This window comes from Petaurus breviceps, unplaced genomic scaffold, assembly GCF_028583685.1.
Source record: "Petaurus breviceps papuanus isolate PSGF00001 unplaced genomic scaffold, PetGlider_PUasm1.0 176, whole genome shotgun sequence".
NCBI classification, from domain to species: Eukaryota; Metazoa; Chordata; class Mammalia; order Diprotodontia; family Petauridae; genus Petaurus; species Petaurus breviceps.
The window spans coordinates 15,383,598-15,410,110 of record NW_027185771.1 but is presented as its reverse complement, the minus strand read 5'-3'; the positions used below and the strand labels follow the sequence as shown (position 1 = coordinate 15,410,110).

Genomic DNA, 26,513 nt, shown 5'->3' with positions numbered 1-26,513 from the left:
GATTGATCAAATTCAGGGTCGAGGAACATGACCAGGTTTATAAGCAGTGAGTAAGGAGCCATTAGACAAGAAGATGTTAAAAGTAAGGGGAAGTAGAGATGATAGAGGGTGCAGTCTGGAGATGGGTGAAGTGGCATCTCCCAGGTAGAAGGGTTAGCCTCGATAAGCAGTAAGACCACCTTATGGGAGACAGAAGTGAAGAGGGAAGGAGTGGTAGAAGACCCCTGAGTGATAGCAAATGAGGAAGGGAGAAGACAGAGCTCATGGGGAATGACCTCAGTTTTTTTCTGTGAAGTATGAGACAAAGTAATGAGCTGAGAGAGTGGGGGGAGGGAGAGCCATGAGAGGTTTGAGGAGGGATAAAAAGGTTTGAAAGAGCTGCGCTTGAGTGGGATAGTGAATTGATAAGGGGGGTAAAGTTGGCTTGCCTGGTGGCAGTGAGGGCTCAGTTGAAGCTGTGTGACATAGGTGTGTAGTGGACCCAGTCAGAACAGTCATGGGTTTAGCAGTGCATGTATAGGAGTGAAGCTGGCAGATGGCAGGATGGATCCCATGCTAAGGTTTGACTGGCCGTAATCACCATATACTAAAGGGGCCAGGGATTCAAGTGTAGAGTTGAATCAGCTCACCAGGGGGGTCAAGATGGAGAGAAGAGGTGAGAGTGGCTAGTGTAGGGGAGATGGCCTGGCAGAGAACTGAGGAGTCTGGGGCTTGGAGGTCACAGTGTGGACATGGAGGAAGGTTATCTGGAGCATTCTCTTATGTAGACAATCCAGTTACACATGGTGCTGGGTCATTGAGATGTTTCTGTACTTGAAGGCTGTGCCTTCTACTTGTCTGTGTAAAATCTGAGAGGCAGGTACAGATCCATATAAAAGAATGCATTTTCCCATGATAGCATTGAGTTTTAGATCTGCAAGAGACCTGAAAGGCCATCTAGTCCCCTTCCTCATTGGACAGGCAAGGAGCCAGCTGCAGGGCCGCCCTCGTCCCGTCACAAGGGTCCTACTGCTTGGTTTGATCAGAGCGGCCGCTGGGAAGATGCTGTCAATAAGTAAACATTTTTAAGAGCCTGCTGTGTTCCAGGCCTTGTACTGAGCTTGTTCTTCCTCTCTGATTGCCTTCCTTTCTGGTTTTTTTCTCTCTTCACACAGAGGTGCTGGATACCATTGACTTTGTAGCTCCTGATGAGAGAGTCGTTTTCCGTACCTGTGAAAGAGAGCGGAGCAAGGTTGTCTTTCAGATGGTGAGAGACTGAGGGCCCTGCCCCGCTCAAGCTGCTTCCTTCCCTCCCTCCTGTATTGCTTGTGATGCTCTTGCTGCCCCACATTCTGAACATCCTTCTGTTATTTCTGAAGTTTGCTTTCCTCACTGCCCGTATGTTCAGCACGTCAATTATGTGATGACCCTGGTCTGGCCTCTCAGAACTGAGTTTTTCCAAGAATTATAAACATATGACAGTACATTTTTTTTTTTTTGAGCCAAGATAGTCTGGTATATTTTTCTGTTTGAGAATTTAATTTTTATGAACTTAAAAGGAATAATCCAGCTGTGTAGCTTGAGTTATTTATCTTTATTCCCTGTACCCACTTCCAGGTCTTTATATCAGTATCTTCTATTACTGTTTCTGGGGGCCAGAATTAGTTGTTTTTTTTTTTTCCCCAGGAGGTTTTGGGAGAGAAAATTTCTTCTTGCTTTTCTACCTCTGGGAGGCAGTGTGGTACAAGGAAACATCCCCTGATTCAGAAGACGGGTCATTCCACAGTTAGGCCACTTCCTCCCTACATGATGTTGGGCGTGGGACAGAATTTCTCAGGGGCTCAGCTTCCTCCATGTAAAAGGCAGTGTTGGGTGGTGATGAGGGGCTAGATGATCTTTGAAGCTCTCTCCAGCTGTGAGGTTATAATCTTCCCCTTTTTCTGATTTGAACGTTTCTTGGTGTCTTTTCAAAAGTACGTCCTGGGGGCGGCTAGGTGGCACAGTGAACAGAGCACCAGCCCTGAAGTCAGGAGGACCTGAGTTCAAATCCAGCCTCAGACACTTGACACACTTACTAGCTGTGTGACTTTGGGCAAGTCACTTAACCCCAATTGCCCTACAAAAAGGCAAGAAAAAAAAAGTAGATCCTAAATGCCTTTCTAGCCTTAAAAAGCTTCAGCATCAGCTGGATCCTCTGGTTTTCAAATGTTCTCATCCCTTAAACATTAGTATTTGTATAGCAGCTAATGAATCTGGTGATAATGTCCCTTCAAGAGAGAATAGCCAGATTCCTATCTGTACTTAACACATCTACTCCCAGGCTTGTTACTAATGTCTTATTTTGTGTCCCCAGGGATCTGCCGATGCTGATCGAGCCCTTGCTGTGGCCAAACTTGTGTAAGTTCTGCCCAAAGGTTATTCTGAGTGTTTCATTTGCCTTTCTGACAGGCCACCCTTGGAGGCCGTAGCTGTCTTAATCTCTATTGGTAATGGTGCTGCTTGGTCAGTGTTTTGGACTTCACTCCAGTAGTACCCACCTAGAGTGTGGCATTTACTTTCTGATGGGAGCTCCCTTGGGCCCTCTGATGAACTTGAAAGGTGAGGTCAAGTGAAATCTCTGTGACTGAGAAGGCCAGAAGTGGGTGAGCCGCCTTCTGGGGTGCACAAGGCCAGCTCTTCAGACATATCTCTTCTAAGACACCAGTTTGGGGGAGTCTTAGTCACAAGTACAGCAACATCCACTGGGGCTGTTTGTAAACAAGGGTGAGACTTGTGGATCCCTTCCTAAGTCAGGTCAGACTTACTCAGACCACTCCGCTTTCTGAAGCTGCAGAACCCCGGCTGTTTATATCCCTGACACTGGGTAGGAGAGCCTGTTTGCTTCTCCCTTTGTGTCATGAAAAGACCACCAGCTCCAACACTGAGTAGCTGTGGGACCACAGACAAGGCATTTACCTTCTTGGAGCCTCAGTTTTCCTCTCTGCATAATGCAGTTAAGCATCCTTGGCTCCACCTAGCTCACAGGGCTATTGTGGGGAAAGCTCTCCCTGAGTCTGAACTGTTAGTGTTATTACTTGTGCTCTAGGACAGGCCTCCCCCAAGGCTTCATTGCAAGGCGGAGGTAAGTCTCTGAGGCTGTCAGGAAGGTTTTACCTTTGGGCTCCCAGAAAGCAGTGTTTGTGTGACTGGTCATCAGGCCGAGCAGCTGCATTTGGTCCTGAGGGGCTCCTCACCGTGAGGGGCATGCATTACGTTTCCTAAAGAAGTTGTGGTCTGCCTTGGTGAGGAGGCTGCCTGCACCAGAGCAGTTGTGGGTCTTTGAAGTGTTGGCATTATCACATATAGAAAAGGAGGCAGAAAGTCCATGTGCCTGTGCACATGCTGTCCTCTGACAAGCAGCGACTCCAGGCCAGAATGGCCTTCAGTGGCCCACACAGAACAGAAGCCCTCATGAGCCCTTGTTCTGCAAGCTCCTTGTGACTGCACTTGGGCCTGGGGCACACGTTGGCTTTGGAGAGGTCCCCCCTGCATCTTAGTTCTGTGGCCAAACAGTCAGGGCTTCCTTCTCTAGCTGTGTCTTTGAGAGCTGTGATCAGACTCCACGCTTCTATGTTCAGTAAGATTGCAGAGGCTTCCCCAGCTTCCTTACCCCTCAGGAAAGTTGTGTGTATCCCCAAGTGATGTGCTGAGGATCCTCTGTGAGCCGTGTGTGCCTCGCATCCCAGAAGATCTCCGCACATACCTGTGCTTGGATAAGCCCATGGTATCAGCTTGTGCACTCCCACCAGCACAGGTCACAGCCCCTCCACATCTTCCTGTCCATCCTATGCCACTCTCCTTGACGTCCTTGTGGAAATCTTCCATGGGGGAGCCCCTGGCATGCTAGAGGCCTCCTCCTCTTCCTCCTTTATTTTCTTGGGGCTGGACCTCTGTTTCTGCTAATCATTATTACATGATTAGCCTACTTGCACCCCTTGCCTTTTCTTACTTATACTTTCTTCTTTGAGTTAAATATTTATTCCTTTTGTTTCTTTCTTTTTTTTCTAGAGAGAATGATGTAGCTGGTATTGATATTAACATGGGTTGTCCAAAAGAATATTCCACTAAGGTAAACTGATATTTCTTTTTGCTTTAGAAATATAGAATGAAACCTATGTGTGTAATTGTTGTATATTAAATCAATCCTTATGCTTACTTTATTGAAAGCCATGGGTTCAGTCATCATCTAATCTGTTTTCATCTTTGAAAAGATAGTCCAGATGTGACAGCTTGAGTGACTGAAGTGTCTGGGTTCAATACAATATTGTCCTGTCACCCTGACTCCATAGGGGTAGGAAGATTTGCTTTCAATTTATTTCAGCGAATATTTGTTGCCCTCTGGACTGTACAGCCCTTTAAGTATCTTTGATTTGGTCTAGGAGCCTGTACAGCTCCCCAGGGGGACATGAGGCAAAGGATAGATGAAAAATAGAGGGCCTTCTACTACCACTTTCCGTACTTTAATCATTGCTGCTAGGACCTAGAGGTCTTACCTGGCCAGTGTAAACCTGAATACTTGGGCTCCGTCTGATTTGTCTTCAAAGAATTTCCTATTAGTTGTGTAACACAAAGGTTGACTAACCGCATACGACCTGGTGGCCAAATCCAGCCCATCACCTGTTTTTGTACAGCCTGGAGGCCAAGAATATTTTTTACATTTTAAAATGCAATAAAATAGTTTTAAATCCCTGCTCAGCTCACAAGCTATGCTAACACAAGTGACAGGCTGCACGTGGTACTCAGGCTGTGGTTGGTGGCCTGTGTCTCATCATGGGTGGGGCTTGGAGTCCAGGCAGCCTGCCTCTGACACACTGTGGGCATGTGGCCCCAGGCCAGTGGCTCGGCTGTCCTCAGGTCGTTGTGAGGCTGTTGAGATAATGTACGTAAAGCCTGGAAGTGTTCTATCTGTCAGTATTAGCTCTCCCTGTCCTTCTGAGAACAGCTTATCATACCTGTCACCTGTCACCAGGTTAGAGGCTCGAGTCTCAGCTGTAGGGGGGCATGCAGGGTGCATCCAGCGTCACAGGTTCAGCATGAGTGAGTCTTTACCAGTTTAATTATCCCTCTGATGTTTAATCTGTCTTCCTCAAACATCAAACTAAACAGTCATTATTTAAAATCAACCTTTTGAATGTGTCCCGCAGACATTCATTAATACTTGGCATACATGTTAAAATAATTACTGCTGAATTCTCTCCCCTCCACCCTCCATGCCACTGTTAACTTGGCGGCTTGCTGGGTGAGTCATTGGTCTTCACACTATTTTAGAGGCTTTATGTGGCTAACAGGTCCCATTAGTGAAAGCTTGAATTGGATGTCACAGATTGAGGAAGAGAGAGAGCTTATAAATGCTTAGATTAGGATGTTTGAGGCAAGTAATGGTGGAATGAGTGGATACAGTCAACAGGTTGAAATCTCTCCCGGCCTTCCATTTATTTTTTAAGTCCTTAATACTGTTGCTCACTTACTGTGGGATTGGGGCACGCGGTCTCCTAAGTCCCCGTACATTTATCCCTGAGATGTCTGATTTTCCTTTCATGTGTGGAGAAGTTGTTGATGGAGAGTAGTGCAGCCCTTGAGTCCCTCAGAGGTAGGTCTGCTGCAGTGGTAAGGGATAATACTGAAGCTGACAGAAGGTCTTTTCTCATGTGCTTTTTCTGAAGGGAGGAATGGGAGCAGCACTTCTGTCTGACCCTGACAAAATTGAGAAGGTGAGTGACTAGTTCACGCTTCCCTAGACTAGACTGCAACATATTTCTACTAACCTCGTTCAGATTCCAGAAATTACGTAAAAGCAGATTTATAACCTACCTTCTCTTCCCAGCTTGGACAAGATATCAAGCAGGGCCCTAAGCTTTCCCCACTGTATCTTCCTCTGTGTGCGCTGAGCGTGTTAGGTCAATTTCAGAGGCTCCCTGCTGGGCTGGACATTTATAACTATTTTTAGGGAGTTCAGACCCCACATATGTCTGAGATAGACCACAGAACTCTCACACTGCTAATAAGGCAACAATGATAGCGTCTCATGGACGAGCAGTGCAGTGCGGCAGATAGACCCATCTTCCAACCCTGCCTCAGTGACCAGGACTCATTGCCCAGCCTCTGGGAGACTGTAAGCCACGAGGGAGGTATTAACAACAACAATCAGCATCTATTTGGCACTTTAAGGTTTGCAGAAGGCCTTTCAGACATCTCATTTCATCCTCACAACCACTCTCTGAGGGAGGTGCCATTATTTTTCCCCACTCTACTGATGAGGAAAATGAGGCAGAGGGTAAGGGATTTACCCAGGGTCATGCCACCAGTCAGCATATGAGGCCTGATTTGAACTCAGGTCTTCTAAACCCAAGCCACAGTACTCTATCCACTGCATCAGCCAACTGTCTAGAAGCAAAAGAATCAATAACAAGGGCCCCAAAGAACAATGGAAAGATAGGTTATGGTTCAGTTAGGTGGCACAGTGGGGAGAACACAGGAAGACCTGAGGCACTCACAGTGTAACCCTGGGCCTCAGTTTCCTCATCTGTAAACTGATGATAATAACAGCACCTACCTCAGTAGTTGTCAGGATCAAATGAGGTGATCCTTTTAGAAAGCTTTGAAACCCTTAAAATGTTACATAAATGCTAGTGCCAATGATGAGGACGATGTTGGGTATATATTGGATGCAGCACATTCCCAGCCCTGACTTGGGCATAGGAACAGTACATGAGACATCAGAAATCTGTATGAGCAGCAGAGGAGGTGAGACAGACAAGAGCAGGGGGTGACAGACGGACAGTCCACGGGCTGAGCTGTGGGCATGATCTTCACGAAGGCCTCCTGTGCTTTGGTTGGGGACCCTTGGGGGTATACACCAAGATAGACCAGGATGGCAGGCCTGGGCGGGCTGGAGCCTGAACTGAAGAGATGATAGAGATGTCTAGGTAGAGGATGGAATGTCAGCCCCTTGGGTCAGGAGCCATCTCTCCAAGCAGGCAGGGTGCTGAAGACGGCCAGTCAGAGCTGGTAACTTAAATAAAGCCGTAGCTGTAGAATAAGGAGACTTGAAGGACTGACTACAAATGAAAACCTGCCTCCCTCTCTTAAAGGTATTGATGCGATAGGTCCATTTTGGGATGAAGGGCACTGCTTTCATCATCAGGACTAGTTGAACCCTCCTCTCCAGTGCTAGATGCATTGTCTCGGTCTCATTAGGTCCCCGCCATGGAGCAGAATTGCAAAATGAAGACAAAGCTCAAAGGGGTGGCTAGGTGGCGCAGTGAATAGAGCACTGGCCCTGGAGTCAGGAGGACCTGAGTTAAATCCAGCCTCAGAGACATAACACAAAAACTAGCTGTGTGACCTTGGGCAAGTCATTTAACCCCAATTGCCCTACCTTCCCCCTTCCAAAAAAGAAGACAAAGCTCAATTGGGAAAACAGACCTTATAAGAAATTACCGTGACTCTTCTTGACTGAGAAGTTTTGTTGGGGGGGAAGAAGAGAGAATTTATACTCTTACTTCAAGTGGTAACATGATGTAGTCCTGTAGAAGTCAGAAGAGATCCGCTCTTCTGGTCCAAATGTCACCTCAGCGTCGTGGCCCGAGAAAAGTCACTTCACTTCTGAGCTGCGGCATCTGTAAAATGGGGCCAGTAAGTCTTACTTCACAGTAGCTGCGAAGAATGTGCTCCTGAAACTTGAAGACGTAGAAATACCGCTGTCATATTGTGAGCACGTCCCTGTTCTGCGCCCCCGTGTAGCCTACAGTCCAAAGGGCCCCAGTGGAGAAGCTGAGAGGTTAGCAAGGCATGCTCTATCGGAAGCTCCTCTGGGCCTCCATCTCATGCTTTCACATTCTCTAAAGGTGGTGCAGCTCTCTCTGAAGGTACCTGTGTGTGAGAGGGAGCGTTATTGGCAGGCCCATTTAGTCGGTTAGGTTTTAAGCTTGGTCGCCATTTTACCGCTGCTTGTATCATGGGATTTAGAGTGGGAAGGGTGTTTCTGGGTCATGGAGTTGAGTCCTTTCCTTCATTCTGCAGTGGAAGTGACTGAGGTCCAGTGAGGTTAAGTCACTCACCCAAGGTGACCTTGGGAGTAAATAACACGAGCCACAATTTTAACCCAGACCTTCTGACCCAAGATCAGAGTCTTTTCCACCATCACACACACACACTGTATCTATGGTGTAGGGGTATGTAGGTCTTGTTATTACATCTTAAGTGATTTATATAACAACTTACTGATTTTACGGAATTAACATATAGTAGAGTTGCTGCCCCAAGTGCTCCTGTTTCTCTCTCTCTCTGTAGATTCTGAGTACCCTTGTTAAGGGGATTTGCAAACCAGTGACCTGCAAGATTCGGATCCTGCCAACGGTAAACACAGTTCATGACATTGAAAAGCGCTTATCAATTTCAGTGAAGTTGGGGGAGGAGGGAGGCTGCCAAATGAGATGTTAAGATGGTAAGCTCCTCGAGGGCAGGGGCTCTGTTTGGCCTCTTTTTTGTAGCTCAGTGCCTGGCACATAGTAGGTGCTTAATAAATGTTTATTGATTTGAATTGAGGTTGGGAAAGGCAAATAGAGAAGATCTGAGATACCTTTGTGACTTAGATGACAGGAATCCTGTTCCCATAAAAATTGAGTGACATGTCCCTCCTTGGTCATTTTCCTCAGCTTGAGGACACACTGAATCTTGTAAAGCGGATAGAGAGGACTGGGGTAGCAGCCATTGCAGTCCATGGGAGGTAAGTAAATTTGATGGGAAAGAATTTCTAAGAATTGCCTTTTCAGTGGCTTACTCAATCATAGATTAGAGATCATTTTACTTTGTCCCCTCATCTTACAGATAAGAAAACTGAGACCCAGAATGGAGAAGAAGCTTCCCCAAAGGGGCAGAGCTAGGATTTGAACCCAGAACTGACTCCAAATCTCATGTTCTTTCCTTTGTACCACACTGCTTGTTAGGGGAAAGGAATGGATTCTTCTCCATCCTCAGGCCAGATGAGTTTACCCATCCCTCAGCATAAAGCTCCAGCCTTAAGTTGTCAGCTCTTATGGCCAACTCTTGTTAGTAAGAAAAAGGGGCAGTCGCTTTATGGAAATGGGCTTAGCATTCTGTTGACATTCATATAATAGTAGAAGTTCCTTCTTCTGGGATTGAAGCCTTGTGATCAGCTCTTTACCATCATGGGCAATATTGCTACATCATTGTTTCATTCAGCCTTCTCAGGTAGACAGTTCCTAGGCACAGACCCCATCTGCAGTCAAGTGAGCAGTCAATTGATGGGCTCATAAGACCCTACAATCTCCTACTATGAGTGGTGCCGTCAGTGGCCCAAAAAACCTAATAAGAGAAGGAAACCAGGGGCTGGCATGAGTTAAGATGAGTTCTATCGGTCTTCACTTGTCACGCCATCATACATAATGTTCTCTGCATTGTCCTTGTCCTTGTGCACTGTGGGGCCGTGAGTTTCGGTCACTGAATGGTGATGTAGCATGGTGATGCCTTTAGGACCTGCTGAAGTGAACAAGCCTGTTGGGCCCAAATTTACTGTTCCCATATGGCCTTTCTTCTGAGTTTTCCCTCAGTGGTCACTGGCCACTGGCACTTACCAGTGGTCCAAGTGTCTCATTTAAGCGTCCCTTATAATCAGTGCCCCTACAGATTATTACCAGTCAGTTGTCTTACCAAAGGTAGGATAAGATTGATGTTTCCAAGGAAAACCAAGTCAGCAGTCTCGTTCAGCCTTTGAACCTAGTTTTACTCACTGTTTTAGTTCCATCCCCATGGTGGATGGACTTGGAGGCTACTTCCCCGTGTGCTAGTTTCTGAGTTCATAGCAGTATTCTGGATGGCAGAGGTGGTTGGTAGCCTGATGGAGAGATTAGTGGGGTGTCAAAAAGGGTCATAAACACCAGTGGCCTTTCTTGGAGATTTTATTCTCATTAGAGCAAAGTGGAGGGGCCCCTCCCCTGCTCTTTGCTTTACAATTAAAGGGCTATAAAGCCCAGAGGGGAAGCCATAAGAAGAACGGGGCAGGCATCCTTCCAAGCCATGTGCCTCCTGGAATGTGATCTGTAACCTACACAAAATGTCACCATTGTGTCAAAGGGTAAATCTTTTACAGATCGTCTTAAAACATCTGAGAAATTTTAATCTTCTTACTGCATTTTAACTGATAGCTATAAATAACTGAGTAACCAGGATCATAATAAGCTGTAAGGGATGCTAAGTAGAAAGCCATTATTTTTAACTTACAGCTAACTGAGCAAATGATTGGGGATATCATAGAATGCCTGAGCATGTTGTATCTGTAATTGAGCCAGAGTCTTGACAAGTGGCTGGAAGCATTTTGTATTCTCTTGGAGAACTTGTCAATGGAGAGGCTCCTTAGAGCAGACTAAGGTATCAGATGATTCATGGCAGTCCTACAGGTCCAAGAGCTGAGATCCTCTAGTCTCCGACAGCATTGTGGGCAGAAGAAGGCTGTAGCTGGTCTGTTGGGTGGAATCTCTGAGGCCTGGGTTACTGTTCTGCCACAGCCCCCCCCAGGGTTTCCTGATGCTCGGGAGGTGACCTTGGGTTCTCTGGTGCTAGGCCAGCCCAACACTCATCCTGGCTGGCTCCAGCAAGCTCTAATGAGAGCTGACATTCACTGAGCACAGGCAGTCATGTGAAGAGCTTAGGTTATCTCATTTGAACCTCCCAGAAATCCTGCAAGATCACCACTGTTGGTCTTCTCCTCATTGTATAAATGAGGAATTGAGCCTGGTTATATGGGGTTATGCAGCTTGCTTTCTTCTTTCAAAGGAAAAATCTGAACCTAAGATCATCTTCTGCCTGTAAGTTAAACACTTTTTCCCACCATAACTCAATGCTTCACACCAAAATTTCAGTTAGATTGACTCTGTCATCCAAAGACGTCTCCCACCCCCACCCCCCCCAAATCAAGGGCAGAAAGATTAGCTCTAGGCAGATGAGGTTCTGCATCATTCACACCAACAGATTGTGACTCCTTGAAGAATTGAAGCTTTCACTCAAAAATTGTAACTTATTACTTCAGAGAAACCTCTGTCTCTGTCTCCATCTCTGTCTCCTCTGGGCTTTTTCTTCACCCAAGGCCGTTGACTTTGGTAGTGGCTGCAGCCAGTGTTTCCTGTGCTCTGTAGCACAGAAGGAGATCTGTACCCAGCTGGGATGGTGTGAGCCATTGACAATGAATTGCCCAACCAGGCCCCCAAGGAAAGGGCCATCAGCCCCACAGACATGCTGCACTTCTTTCCTCCACCGGTCAGGGCATTGTGCTGGACTCTCTGTGGCCAAAGAACTCGAGTTTTACTGGGAGATACAACAGGTACACAGGGAGACGGCATTCATAACTTGAAGGTGAAGATTCAGAGGGATCTATAGGAGCACATACAGCCTGGAAGGGGAATGGGGGGTTCATGGTGTGAGGGGATTGGTCTTGAGTTGTGTTTCCCTCCCTGAATAACATGTTCTTCACCTTTATCATCTGGGCACTTCCGGACTGAGGTCATCAGCTGTTTAATTGGAAACTCCCTCAAGGACCAGGACCCAGACGTTTTTATTGATTTTTCTTGGATCGCCGTGGTGTCTCCCCTAGCCCTCCCAGAGAACCATCCCACATGACAAATAGTATGTTTTTTTAGAGAGGACAGAAAAGCTGGCACAGTTGATTGGAATGTTGGAAAACTCTGAAAACCTGTGGACCTCCCCACGGAGGGGCTAGGATGGGGGTATCTTCTCATCTCTCTTCATTGGAGTCCCGCTTGATTTTGTTACATTTACTCACGGTTTTTGGTGTGTTGTTTTCCCCATTTCCATCAGTTGTAGTCACTAGGTCTCTTGTTTTCTTGAGCCTTCCTACTTCACTGCATCAGTTCATGGAGATCTCTCCATACCTCTCTGTAGTCGTCACTTTCACAGAACTGCAGGGCTGAAAGGGATTTCCAAGCCTGTCTAGGTCAGTCTGTCCATCTGAACTAGAATCCTCGTCTGCTCTTGCCTATTCCCCGTTCCCCAGCCCTCCGGGGGCCTTGACAAGTAGTCTGTGCTTCTGCTTTGTGGCTGCTCTCTCCATCTCCTGAAGCAGCTCGTTTGGGTATAAATCCAGTTGTTAGGAAGATTTTCCTTACCCGTTGATTGTGAACCTCCTTCTGCAGTCTTGTGCTGTTGTTCCTGGTTCTGCTGTCTGGGCTAAGCAGAAAACATTGAATCCCTCCTTCACAGGGTGAAATAACTCATTAAATACTTTAAAATAATGATCTCATGTCCTCTGAGTCTTCTTTCCTCCAGGCTAAACACACTTCCTTTCTTCTACCAGCCTTTTTTTTTTTTTCTTGGCCTTTTGGAGGGCATTTGGGGTTAAGTAACTTGCCCAAGGTTACACGGCTAGTTTTTGTGTGTGTGTGTGTGTGTGTGTGTGTGTGTGTGTGTGGGTATGGGTGTTAAGTGTCTGAGGCCAGAACCAAACTTGGGTCCTCCTGACTCCAGGGCCTACGCTTTATTCACTGCACCACTTAGCTGCCCACTACCAGCCTTTTTGATGGTTTGTATAGCAGTGCCCTCACTCTCTGGACACTTTAGTAATGGCCTCCCTGTGGCTCGACCAGAGCAGAATGCTCATATCTCTAGAAAATTTGGGAGTTCACAGAACACTCTTCTCCTGACAGTGCCCAGTGGTCCGTAATGCAGGTATTATTGTCCCTGTCTCACATGGGAACAGACTGAAGCTTTAAATAGTCTACATGATGTCCAAGGTTGTCCAGCCCTTAATGTTAGAGCAAGGTCTCCTCCCTCTGACTCAGCCCTCTTTGCCCTCGATCATGTCTCCCATCCTCTTAATCATATGCTCTAGACAGGCCCACTGTGCATGAAGCAGGCAGCCAGCCATCTTGGTCACTCTCTTTATAATGATGCGACCCTCTTCCAATGACACACAGCTTTTTGTTCCCTTGCCTTGGGGGAAGAGGGGTAGCGAGGGTGATTCTTTATGTAGGTAGAGTACAGTGACTTCAGTTAAGCTGCACTGTCTTCGTTTTGCCATAGTTGGACTAAAACAAAAACGACCGAGTTTTGGTTTCCTGAGAGACTATTCTTGCTATAAAATAACTAGTTTTTCTACCTTTTGTGTCTAAATCTAGAATTCCCTTGAAGTATATAATTCCCTCATCATAATACCTATAGCATGAATCGGTGAATCCTAGGACCTGTATCCTCCCAGATACACAGACACGGGGTCCTTAGGATGACCCCCTGGCACTTACTGACTGTTCACCAGGCGGCACAGCATGGCTGCTGTCTGGGGTAGGCCACACATTTTGAAGAACATCTTCATAGCCTGAGTCTCAGATGCTTTCAGAACTCTCCTGTGGGTGTTCTCCCATCCCAGTGATTTATCTCTGTCTTGTTTCTTAGCTTGTGAGCGTCCTGTTTTCTTTGCCCTTTGCTTCAGCAGCTCAGACTTGTCTATATCAAAAGGTTGTTTAGGGGTAAGGGATCTTCTAGGCAAAGAATTGGTTTGCCCTCCTCTCTAGTACATTTTCATCCTTGAATATATATCTTGATTAAGTGGTCCTAGGGATTCCCTAGCTAGCATCATTCCTCTCACTATAGTTGAAGATTTTCTTTATTGAATTTGAAGCCCCTTGCAAGGTATGCCTTGAATGATTTTTATCCCTCTTAATTTCTAGGTTACTTTTCACTTGCCATAGGATATTTCCTTCCTTCCATCTTTCCTCCTTCCTTCTTTCCCTTTCTCCTTTCTTTCCTCCTTCCCTGTTTCCCTCCTTCCCAGCTTCCTTCTTTTCTCCCTCCTTCCTTTCCATCTCTCCCTTCCTCCCTTCTTTTTTTGAAAGATAATCTTTATTTTCTATGGTGGTAGCCTGTTTGACTTTGCTAGGTAGCCAGACAGGGCTTGGTTTTTCTTCCCTCTGCACCTCATAGCTCTGGTATTTTTAATCCTGGGCTTTCAGTCATTCCACTCATTTCAGGAAACATTTGGTGGAGATACAATGGTGGAAAATGGCATAGTCCTGACTTACTTTCTGCTATAGGGAAATGACATAGAGATAAGAGTCATGCAAGGCTAAGGGTTAGAGGAGAACCAGGGCAAAACAGAGACAAATTGTTAAGGGAAAATTTGAGAAGAGAGGGAGTCCTTCCTGCTGAGATCACGGATCAGGACATTCATTAGGGGTGGTCTTTCAGATTCCTTACCATTGCTCATTATCAGCTTAGATAGGATCCCATTTGTCCTTCAAGGCTGGTTTCATTGAAAGCAACTTCGGAAATATGTGAATGTCGTGCTTAATAGTCTGTAGCTGGCCTCATGTCCCACAAACCAGGAGACCCAATATTCGGGCATTGTGCTGTCTGTATTCAACCTTCAAGGTTGAAAAATTGATGGATCCAAAGTGATCCTGACATAGCCTTGGTCGGGCTAGTTTGGGAGGTCCAGGGTCCCTCTCCCCTCCAGCCCCACAGTCTGCTTGGACATCATGCAGAGAGTAATTCCAGGACTTTAGTTTTTGTGGCTTCCAGTCTTCTCAGAACTAGTGCAGGTATGTGGCCTCTGAGTCACATTAGTCACGTCCACCTTGTTATTCTCTCACCTACCACCAATGCACCTTCACTCTTGTCCCACATTGATGTTTATGTTGGGGATCTGGACTGATAGCATGAGTGGGTCAGAGTTTTTTCTCTCTGTTGCACAGGGATGCACCCTCCCACATCCCACTGAACCAAAAGTGCCTTCTGGTTTCATGAGAGTCAAGCTTCTTTCTGGGACTCTCCAGGAAAAGCATGATTGTGTTACCTGACAACCCAGAGAAAGTTTGGTGTATATTTTGTTAACCTCAGTGTTTTCTCTCCCTTCTTTTGTTGTAAAGGAAGAAGGAAGAGAGACCTCAACATCCTGTCCACTGTGATATTATCAAAGCCATTGCTGAAGCTGTCTCCATTCCAGTAATAGCTAAGTAAGTTTTTCTTATTAATCAGTAATTCAGTATGATCTAAATTGGGCCTGGATGCTAGCCCATGGAAATTTAGCTGGGGAACAGAGTTTACTTTGTAGTTATGGTTCTGCCCTTTTTGTCAACATAGAGGGCAGGGGTCACCACTTATTTTAGTGACAGAGAGATAGGAGCTAGGGAAATCACCTACCAAGTGAACATCCTTCAGGGATATTTTCCGAGTTTCTGAGTGACTCCCAGTTCAGTTTTGTTCTGCCTTCTGCAAACCCAGGAATCGGTCCATATTCTCCCTTTTTTGGCTGCCACCACTTATTCTTCCAACCAAGGCTTTCTCTTCTCCAGAGTCCACTAAACAGGGCTCAGCTTTTCCTTGTCTCTGAAGTAAACACACACTTTTTTGATGCCTCTTAAGATTTTTTACTATTTAACTACTAAACCACTTAAGTAGTTTTTGCTACTGTGAGGGAAACATACTTAAAAATTACAAGCTTGGGAAAGTTCAAAGAAATTTCTGCTGTTGGTTGGAATGTAAATAGACGCAGGCCTAATCATCTCTTTTAGCCCTTTTGTTTGGCTCCTTTACTACATCATCTTTTGTTCTTGTCTTGAGAGAACCTTAGAAGGTGACCCCCCCCCCCTTCTAGCTCCCTTTTTGTTCTGAGACTAGTGATCTAGGGTTTTTTCTCCATTCCATATAAGGAGGGTTTAAATCTCAAAGGAAACCCTAGACCATCATCTCTGTCATGGTATCTTCCCATTCCACCAAGGACATCCTTTGAAGTCACTCCTTGAAACAAGGTGAGGCCATAATGTAAGGCAAGGGTACAGGAACAGACCAGACATGGGGCCTAGGTGGAGATGGGGAGGCAGGAGCAAGGGAAGCAGTTGGAGTTAGAAAAAACACAGGTGCTGAGTATCACATCAAAGCACCAAGTCAGCAGGTGGGCAGACAAGAACTGTAGAGTAGCACAGCATTTGGGGATAGGGTGTACAGTGTGTTAAGGATACCTGCAGCAAAGAGATACCAATGCCAGGGCAGAAGCCAAAGGTGTGTCCAGCCAAGAGCCTGCAGGTGGGACCATGGGAGCCACATTTGGGGACTGATTGTCAAGTCAGCTTAGCCGAAAGCAGAGGCTTGAGTAGCTTCTGCTTGTTTCAGATCTAGGTAGGGTGGGTGACTGGGCCCCTCCAGGAGGGGACTTAGAAGTGGTTCTGGGAAACTTGGGACCCTTGATCCCCATGTCCAGGTCTGGGTTTTATGACTTTCATCTTTCTCACAGCAATGTCAGAGGTTAGACAGTGGGTCAGGCTGCAGAGTGTGGGCGTATTGTTAGCAAGCTGCTCGAGTTACTGTGATCTCCACAGAGTGCTCATGCCTCTTAGAATGCTGCAGCCTGCTGAGATAGGTGTCATCCTCCCCACTTAGCGGCCTGCTGAGACATGGCGACACGTGGCTATCGCCTCCATTGACTGTCCTCTTGTCTCATTCCCATTAGGGATGCTCACAGCATCTCAGGCAGGGGTTGGTCTCCCATCACCACTCTGCTTTGTGGGGTTGGTCTCATAATTGCAAACAGTCATAACTCCCTGCGTTGGCTTTCAGCGGAGGATCTCACGACCACATCAAAGTATATTCAGACCTAGAAGCCTTCCGGCAAGAGACTTCAGCATCTTCCGTGATGGTGGCACGCGCAGCCATGTGGAACCCATCCATCTTCAGGAAGGAGGGCTTGCAGCCTCTGGAAGAGATCATGCAAGAGTACATAAAATATGTAGGTCTCATTACTTGTCAGAACAGTCACAGAGATTCTGGAAGGGACCTTAGGGATTGCTTTGTCCACCTCACTGTACAGAGGGGAAAACAAACCTGCAATGCCAGAGTAACTTATCCAGTGCTGTACAGGTAGTGCTGGAGCCTTGGTCCCCTGCTTTTTCTGTCGTACTGTGTTTATCATCATCCCTCCCCCTCCCCAACCCCTGCAAAAACCATGGGTGTGTGTGTGTGTGTGTGATATTTGTAATATGACAGCTGATTATTTGTGCTGTGCTTAAAGCTGCCAAATTATTTTACTTATGCATTATCTCATCTGATTTTTACATCAACAACCCTGTGAGATATGTACCCCGGACGTTATCCCCATTTTACATATTAGAAAAATGGGAAGTGAAGTGCTTTGCTTATTGTCACAATGCTTTTTTTCCCTGTTCACCATGCTGCCTCTGGTTAAAGCTTTTTCCTTTAAAATCCTTCTCATTTGGGAGCATCGTGTTAATGCACACCCCTGACCTCATGCTCTGATGTTTTTTTCTCCCTTCTTGGTTTTTCAAACACCTCTTTTTTTTTTTTCTTTCCCCTTGCTGACTCCACTAAGATAGGGGAGATTCTAGATGAAGAGTCCTTAGAGCTCCTTGCAGAACTGGCCAAAGACTCACTGGTTGGCCTTGGTAAAGACTTGTGTCTGTCTTTTTTTTTTTTAAAGAAAGCATAACTTCTGCCCTCATGAAGGCAGTAATCTTCAATGGTAGGGAGAGAAGGAATGGTGTAGACATGACATTATAGAATAAACAACTTAAGAACAGGGACACAGCAGATTAGCCTCCCACCCACATAAAAACAGGACAACCTATAGTGCATATCAGTGCAGTGAGCAGAGTAGAAGGGGTTAATGTAACAGCTGTTGTGGACAAAATCATCTCCATGGCAATATATCTTTGGGCTGCTAATCAAAGCCATTTCTAAGAATCTCCTGCTTCATTCCCAGAATATTTTAAACCCATGAGCCAGGAAGGTGAGATTGGGAGTTAGCGATTCCTAAGCCAGTTTCTCTTAGGGGGAGGGTTTGAAGGAGCTGCCAGATGCAGTTATAAATAAATGCTTAATGAGTATAAATAGGTGAGGGGCAAGGGGATAACACTTGAGCCTAGAAAATAAGAAGTTGCCAAAATGGTGTTTCTGTACTGCTTTTGTCCCACTGACAGAGGGACCTTAATCATATCTTTGACTTAAACAGTCACACAAGTTGGCCAAGTAATGGAATACTGGTGGAGGGATGAAAGGTTCTGAACAACAGAGGCACTGTGATCCACAGTCCAGAAAGAGTCTAGAGCAGCTCTCTTGTTCAGTGAAGGCCAGTTACTAAACACCATAGGGTGGCATGGTGTGTCCTCAAACAGCAGATCATTTCACTTTCTTTTTTTTTTTTAAAGCAATCGGGGTTAAGTAACTTGCTCAAGATTACACAGCCAGTTATTTTTGGTTGTGGTGCTGAGTATCTGAGTGCAGATTTGATCCCCAGGTCATCCTGACACTGGAGCTGGTGCTCTTACTCGCTGAGCCACCTGGCCGCCCCTAAGCAATTGGGGTTAAGTAACTTGCTCAAGGTTACACAGCCAGGTGTTTCTGGGTGGGTGCTAAGTGTCTGAGCCTGGGATTCGATCCCAGGTCATCCCGACACTGGAGTGGGTGCTCTTACTTAATGTGCTACCTGGCCGCCCCTCATTTCACTTTCAAGCCTCAGTTTCCTCTAATGTAAAATCAGGGATTTGGCCTGGACTGAGCTCTAAAATCCTTTCCCTTTCAAACTCTTTATGGTCATCCCCCACACCCATCCCCTTCTGGCCAGTAGCTTTATGTATTTCAGAAGGGAAATGAGATCATAAGGGAAAAACCAAGTGTAAGTTCAACTTGTGAATTTGAAAAACATAAAATTGGGTGAAAAAGAGATGTTCTTTCAGACTTTTTGGTTAGCCTGTTAAGTGACTCCCTGTGCTCTCTTCCAGTGGGCATGCTATCACATAGGAAAGAAACAGCTGACTTGTTTGAGCAGAGCGCCTCTGCTTAGCCTGCCAGGTGTTGCCTGTAGAAAACAAGCTAAAATAATGATCGTAGGTGGCCTTGCCTCCCTGCCTGGCTGGGGTACACCCACTCCCAGTCTCACTGTGAGCCAGTAACGGCACCTTTACAGTTGTTGAAGATGCTGAGATAGAGAGATGGATATGCTTGGAACAAGGCAGAATGTGCTTTCATTGCTAAATAGAAGAAGCACAGGTTGCTGGGGTGAAACCACAATGAACTGATGAAACAGCCAGAGGAAATGGAGTGAATAAGGCTGGGCAGAGTTTTGCAGAGTGAGATGACTTGTCCTCTCCCTCTCCCTCTCTCCTCTCTGTCTCTCCTCTCTCTGTCTCTGTCTCTCTTTCTCTCTCTCTCTCTCTCTCTTGTGTAACAAAACCAGACTCTTGAATTGTTCCCTTCATCTTGGGGTGCAGGCCACTTCTTCATCTGTAGTAGTCAGGTTTAGGATCTCTCCTGCCCTGCAGCATTGAAGGGGCAGCCCCAGGAGGGCAGTGAAGGGAACCCTGAGTTTGGAGTCAGAGAACCTGACTCTCTCCACCTTGGGCTTGTCACATTGGCTGACCTGAGTTCAGTTTCCTCCTCTGTAAAAATGAGAGGATTGAATGACATGGCCTCTTCCAGGCCTCAAGCCTGTGGTTCTGTGAAGGAATGCATGTGATGTGAGGGGAGTCCTCCTGCCTGTGGCTCTAGCTAGGGTTGGCAGGGGCTTTCCTTGGAGTAGGAGCTCTGAGCGTCCCGCTCATTGATGAAGGACCCTTTGCCCACCTGGGCCTCTCCACTGCTTCTCAGCCTAGGGACATGAATTGCAAAGTTTACTCATCATGTGCAGAGCACCCTGAAAGCTAAGGGTCAGGAAAAAAAGAACAGTAGTGACAGTGGCCAGCTCATTTCATCCTCTCTTGGGGCATCCTTCACCTCATGTCTGACTTCTGATAGTTGGCTCTTCACCCCTTACTTGGAGGGATCAAATACTTAGTTTAAGATACAGCTTTTTCTGTGGGACTGAACACTCTTTCCTGCTCATAAGAGGATCCAGGTGTTCAAATCCTCCAAAAGCTGCCCTGGAGGGTCCCCTTATAGCGAGGGAGGGGCTGCCCTCGGTGTCAGAAACCTGGGTTCATGTCCTGACTTTGACACTGCCTAGCCATGGAAACTTGGACAAGTCAGACAGTGGTCATCCTCTCACAGGGTTAGCATGAAGGAACCACTTTAAAAACCTTAAAACATTATTACTACAACCCACAGCAGTACCAAGGAAGTGGATCTCCTCTCACTACTCAAGAAAAATCCCGCCATCCTCATGGACCAGGCAGGAACCATAGGGCTGTATTGCAAAGGGCCTCAGAGTCCAGCCCTCTCATTTTACAGATAAGGAAACAGACAGAATTTGAACCCAGATCCTCTGACTTCAAAGCCTCATGAAGGGTCATAAAAGGGGGTTCTCTTTCCTCCCTCACTCTTCACATAATCCCTACACCTCACTGACCCCTCTTCAGCCCTGTCTCCTTTCTTTATTTTTCCTCCCAGGCTGTGAGATATGACAACCACTACACGAATACCAAGTACTGCTTGTGTCAGATGCTGAGAGAACAGTTAGAAACTCCCCAAGGAAAAAAGCTCCATGCTGCTCAGTCTTCCCAGGAAATCTGGTGCGTATGGGGGAGAGCCAGACAGACCTGCCACCTGGGGAAGAAGCCCCTAGACCAGGGCCAGGCCTAGAGGTGGCCGGGATGGAGATCCATTCCTTTCCTCCAGGGTTTTTGTCAGACGTCGGGATTCGCAGTCAGTTAGTCAGCAATCATTTATTGAGCACGAACTGTGTGTCAGGGCTTGGCAACACAAAGACAAATCCCCAAACAGTCCCAGCTCCTGGGGAGTGGCCGTGTCCCCAGGAGGGGGCCAGGCAGAGCACCACTAAAGAGCCCTTGAATCACCAAGGAGCTTCCCTGGGCTGCCAGGCTCTGGCCCCCAACTTACATTCTGGGGGCAGGTGTACTTCTCTGTAAAAGGTGACGACTTACTGCCAGGAACCCCATGAATTTCTGATGGCTTTTTGGCTACTGGGGAAGATCCAGGGGAGCATGAGGACACAGGTGTAAAGATGAAGGCTGCCATGAACATGGGCCCCTTTGAAATGGGAGGCCTCTCCAGCTGTGAGTGTTGGAGAAGTCAGGAGGACAGAGGTGGCACAGGATCGGCCAGGCTAAGAAAAGGGGCCCCATTCAGTGTTCTTGCAGGCCAGTCTGAACCTACTGCACGACATCCCTAAGCAAATGGTTGTCCAGACTGCCCTGAAGTGTGGCCTCTGGGGAAGCTCACAAAGAGGTCCTTACCCTGTGACCTTAGTCCCTAGAGCTGTGTCTTTCTGAATGCAGCTCAAGGCGGCAGTTTTTTTGGCTGCCACATCACACTGCTGACTTATAAATTTTCCAGATCCTTTTCAGACACGTTACTTTATGTATTTCAGAAAGGAAATGAGAGCTCAAATGTAAGTTGAACTTGTGAATTTGAAAAACATAAAACTAGGTAAAAAAGAGACATTCTCTCTCAAACTTTTTGGTTAGTCTGTTAAGTGACTCCCTGTGTTCTCTTCCAGTGAGTAGGTATTTAATAAACATTTATTGAATTAAATTGAATACAAGGAGGTGAAAGACTATGGTTGTGGAGTATTGCATATATTGTCGAACACAGTTGAAGTGTTAGTTTCTTGAATTTCTTATTCCCTTTTTTGGATTCTTTGTTACTAGGAATGGCTCCCTGGGCAGGGAATGAGGGGTGATATATTTGAAAATGAATCAATAAAAATATTTTTAAATGTAGGGTAATGGTAGGAGATAAGGTTGGAGAGATAAGTTGCAATAGGTGGTGATGCCACTGTTCTCACATAGGAAAGAAACAGCTCACTTGTTTGAGTAAAACTGCTTTTAGCTTGCCAGGTGTTACCTGTAGAAAACAAGCTAAAATAAGTATCCTCAGTGGCCTTGCAAGTGAACCTCACTGCCAGGTCCCCCATCCTATGCTGGTGAAATTGATTTCTTAAGCCCATATAAATCTTTACACTTAACTCTGCTCAGTTTCCTGTTATTAAATTCAGCCCAGCACTCTGCCTGTAAGTGAAGATGTGTGTAGAGCTCTGGTCTAGGCTAGGGAAAGAGAGTTTAGGTAAGACATAGTGCCTGCCCTCACATAGAGATGATGAGAACAGTCAGCATCATGTGATAAGTGCATTAAAGAGAAACAAAACATAAATATTGTGTGAGATCTCTGCCAACCAGAGGGCTCAGAGAAGGCTTCCTAGAGAACATGGCTTTAGAGTTGAACTTTAAGCAATGGCAAGTAGGCAGGGTAGTTAGTGCTTTCCCCCCATTGTAGAAGTGATTATTGTTTAGTCATCTAGACTGTTTAGGTCACAGCTGGCCATTCCTTATGTTTCTGAGTCAGTGTCTTGGGCAGGTGGTAGTTCAGGGAATGACCTCATTGGTTCTGAAGGCAGCCTTGGTGGGCAGATTTCTCAGTGGAGAGGTGAGGTGGCAGTTGTCCTAAAGGTCAGGCCCTGGCCAAGTGCGTGGCATTTCTTGGACAGGATGAGGTGAGCTGTCATTATCTCATACAAAGCTCCCTGCTGAGCTTCCAGGGCTCTCTTCATCTTTGCTGAAGCCACATGTTGGGTGGGGTAGTTAACACACTCACTGCCTTTACAAAGAAAGGGTTGGTTGAGAAGCAGCCTTGCCAGTGTATCTCCGTTATGTTCATAAAGACCCCCTAAGATCAGGATCGATTGGATGGTCTGAAGCCTCTGGCTGGGGCATAGTTATCCCCTTAGTGCCCCAGTAGCACAAGACAGCAAGTGGGCACTTACTAACTGGCCAGCAGTTGCCAAATTGTATATTTCTAAGGGACGACAGTGCCTCCTCGTGGTGGTGATAAACTATTGCAACCAGTTCAAAGCAGTACCAGCCCCTTAATAGCAACTGTGTGAGCTGAGGAACTGGTGAGATGTGGCATGTGGTAAGAGGTGTGTAGCCTGGTGGGGCCAGGAAAATGAAGGGGGCAGAAGGTAAGCACACACCAGTTTGGGAGAGAGAGGGCGTAACATTTTTCTGATTCCTGCTGGGTCATGCTATGTATTCCTAAGGAGGCTCTGGTGTCATCCACAGTGACGCCTTTGAATTGGGCAGCTTCTATGAAAAGACGACTGCAGAGTTGGCAGCCAAAGCAGCCACGCTCCAAAACGATGCTCAGGAGGACGACGACCAGGCCGGAGATGCTGAAGTCATCAAAATGGCCGTTAAGTTTGACAAGTGAGTCACAAGCTCATGCGTGGGAGGTCGCTCCAGAGGGAATGGCAAAAATCACCTGGAGGTAGTGTGCTCCAGAGATGGGGTCCTAGACTTGGATTTGGATCCTGCATCAGACACTCATCTATAGGAGCTATAGGAGCTTCAGTTTCTTCATCTGAAGAATGGTGCCACCCACCTCACTAGGTTGTCATGTGTGGGGAGAGTCCTTAGGCAACCTGAACATGGTACATAAAATCTGATTGTTATGGGGTTATTGTTAGTGAACCCTATTGATAAGGAAGCCATTCAAGCCTTTCCTGATGGCCTAGGCCCAAACCCGATTCATCATCTTTTCTAACCCCCATGGAAACAACTTTGATCTTGGATTTCTTTCTCAAGGTGTTTGTGTTAAGTTGTATGACCTCTCCAGGAGTTCTCTGAGCCCAGAAGATAAGTTTTTCTTGGCTTACGTTATGAAGCACCCCCTTCCCCCCTCAAAGGAAGCTCAAACATTTCTTGATAGGTTTTTTATTCTTGATTTGAAATTCATTATAGACATCTCTCTCCCAAGAAAGTACATCATTCTGAAAATAGAAACTTTTTTTTCTGGTAAGAAGTTCTTTGAGAGCTTATGATGCCCTCCCTCTCCTATTATCTTCCTTGTTCAGAGATCAGAGGGGAGAATTATGTAACATCAGAAGAACAGCACGTTGCTGCCTAAATCCAGGAATCTGTCTTCCCTGCCCTCCCTTCTTCACTGCTGCTGCTGGGCCCTTTTGCTGGAGGAGGTTAGCTGCCTCTGAGGGCTCTGTGACAGAGAATGTCTTCCTTCTCCCTCCCCGTTTCCCCATTCCCATGCTGCCCGTGCTCTGGGCTCTTTCCCAGAACCTCAGCCCTTTTTGAGCTTTCTGTTTTCCTGATGCTGTTGTCATCCTGTTGTGACAGCTGCACAGGCTGCCTGGGATGCTCCTGCTGATTTTCCCCTGTGAGTTGCTTTGCTTTGAATCATGAATTTCATCCCTGCATGTGATTCTCCATCTTTTGTGAGCTGGGATTTGTCCCTTCCCTGAGACTCTGAGGGAAGATCTGATGGTTGCAGGGCCTTCATTCTAGAGGTGACTTCAGTGACCAGGGGCAAGGGACATGCCTTTCCTGCATGTAGAGAGAAGGCCTTAGGAGCAATAGGGCTGACCATCCCCTTGTAAGAAGGCCATCGGGTGACAGAGGCAGCAGCTGACTTAGCAGAACATCCAGATAACAAGGCACTTGGAATCATGATGCTTTCATTGCTCTCCTCTGCCTGAGTTGGGTCCAGCAGCTCTGCTACCCAAGGAGTGCCAGACTCCTGCCATCTTTCCTCTTTCTTCTCTTCCAAACCAGACGGGACTGCTGGTCCTCATCAGCATGGTTTGGCTTGCTCTTCTTGTGAGCTGGGATGGCTCCTTTTGGGCTGGTGGCACTCCTTGGTGGGCAGGTGGACATTGGTATTTAGATCTGGGAGGGACCTAGGGGTGATCTAGTCCAGCACTGTCATTTAACAGGTAAGAAAAGTAAGGACCAAAGAGAGAAAGGTCACACAGTATCAAGCTGCAGAGCTGGTGTCAAACCCACGTCCTCTGACGTCAGAGCCAGTGTTTTTCTGCTTCCACAGTGGTGAGACTTGCAAAGTGTCCCAGGAAATCTCAGCCTCTCCGGTCAATGAGAGATCAGTGTTGCAAGGAGAGCTCCCCTGATATGATAGTTCCATTCCCACAGACCACCCAGCTCCTCTCAGTACTTCCTCTGTTCTTCAGAGAGTCAGTCATTTGAGATCCATGAGCTTCATATGAGAGAGGAGAGCACCTGAGACCCACCTTGCAGATAAACTGCATCCCATTACAGTCCATCCTTTTGTCTTGGCTGCACCCAGCAGAAAGTGAGAACTAGTTGACAATCTTTTTTCCTTTTCTCTTTCTTCTCTTCTCCACAAATAGACTTATTTTTGACTTCTTTTCTCCATCAGGAGACAGTACCCACCCCAGATCACACCCAAGATGTGCCTGCTGGAATGGTGCCGGAAGGAGAAGTTAGCCCAACCAGTGTATGAAACAGTGAGTTTGTGGTGGTAGAAGTTCATTCTTCTGTGCCTGCAGGTCTGGCAGGCCTACAGGGGAAAATCCATTTCATGTCTGCTTCAGTGAGTTGGGAGGGGGTCCTATTTGGGGCAATAGATTAGCCCACAATTAGCTCAAAATAGCCCATGTGTGGTTTGTTGAGAGTGGGGAGTGGGTAGAAGTCAGACTGGTCCCCATATTGGTCCAGAGACAGACCAGAGCAGGCCTAGCACCAACAAGAGCTTCTCTGAGTCCACTCACACCAAATCATCTAAGAGACCCAGTTCACTAAGTCTCAAACTGAGAGGTACCTTCCAGAGACCACCCCATCACAGGGCCAGGACAGTGGCGATGCCCTCCTGTAATGTGTATCTGGCCCAGTTGGTGAATCCTGATTAATTTAAAAGTTAGCTATTGAATTGGAAGCAGTTATCTAGTATCTGGTATATGCCACTATCATAATTGTTTCCTGAGTGATGATAGAGCTAGGCAAATTTTGACCTGGTTTACCAAACTTAAAAAATCAATAGGTCAGCTTAGAAGGGGGTTGCTAGTGGTGTGTCTCAAGGACTTCTCCTGTGCCATTCAGTGACTTGCAAGGTTAAAGACATAAATGAAGTTTTTACAAGTCTGTAGATGACAAAGCCAGGAAGGAGGCCAACACTGGGGGTGACAGAGTTGGGTCAAAAAGATCTTTATAAGATAAGATAAAGCAGAAGACCAAATCAAGTGAGAGAAGACTGGATAGGGATAAATGTCATATGCTTGGCTTCAAGAAATCAGCTGCCCAGAAAAGGAGGGGAAGAGGTGTAGCTAGGCAACCCTTTGCATAAGAAAGGTCTGGGAATTATAGTATATGGCAAGATCAGTATGATTCGTCAGTAGGATAACACAATCAAATATTATCATGTTAGGAGAGGTCCATTGTCCATGGCAAGGAGGAGGTCAGCGGCTTCTTCCCTAGACAAACCAGATTGGGCAGCATGGGGTGCTCAGTGCAGGTACCCCATTGTAGGGAGAACATCAGCAAGCCAAAGGTAACCCACAAATAGGAAGGTGGGAGTCCATGCCTTGTGAAAAAAAGTTGAGATAGCCAGCAAGGTGACCCATGCAGAGGTGAATGTGACTGTACAGGTATCACTAAGCTCATTTAGATGAGGCCCAGAACTGGACCATGGCCCTGGATAAGAGGGTGTCTTATGAGATGATGGTGATGATGAGGATGATGACGATGATGATGAAGATGATGGCAGAAGCATTGACCTAGTACTTTAAGGTCTGCTGAGTG

General features: G+C 46.6%; 1 protein-coding gene across 4 annotated transcripts in view; it reads left to right on the top strand.

The window, feature by feature from the left end:
- Nucleotides 1–26,513, top strand: part of DUS2 (dihydrouridine synthase 2) — a 64,059-nt gene that overhangs the window by 30,283 nt on the left and 7,263 nt on the right. For 3 of the 4 annotated variants that reach the window (XM_069085694.1, XM_069085692.1, XM_069085695.1), the window contains 11 exons: nucleotides 1,155–1,246; nucleotides 2,333–2,376; nucleotides 4,027–4,087; nucleotides 5,682–5,729; nucleotides 8,311–8,376; nucleotides 8,676–8,746; nucleotides 14,913–14,999; nucleotides 16,600–16,768; nucleotides 20,380–20,501; nucleotides 23,010–23,153; nucleotides 25,135–25,222. In XM_069085694.1, the coding sequence (XP_068941795.1) occupies nucleotides 1,155–1,246; nucleotides 2,333–2,376; nucleotides 4,027–4,087; nucleotides 5,682–5,729; nucleotides 8,311–8,376; nucleotides 8,676–8,746; nucleotides 14,913–14,999; nucleotides 16,600–16,768; nucleotides 20,380–20,501; nucleotides 23,010–23,153; nucleotides 25,135–25,222 (992 nt within the window). The remainder of the gene's footprint in view (nucleotides 1–1,154; nucleotides 1,247–2,332; nucleotides 2,377–4,026; nucleotides 4,088–5,681; nucleotides 5,730–8,310; nucleotides 8,377–8,675; nucleotides 8,747–14,912; nucleotides 15,000–16,599; nucleotides 16,769–20,379; nucleotides 20,502–23,009; nucleotides 23,154–25,134; nucleotides 25,223–26,513) is intronic. The other variant, XM_069085693.1, reaches the window with a different exon arrangement.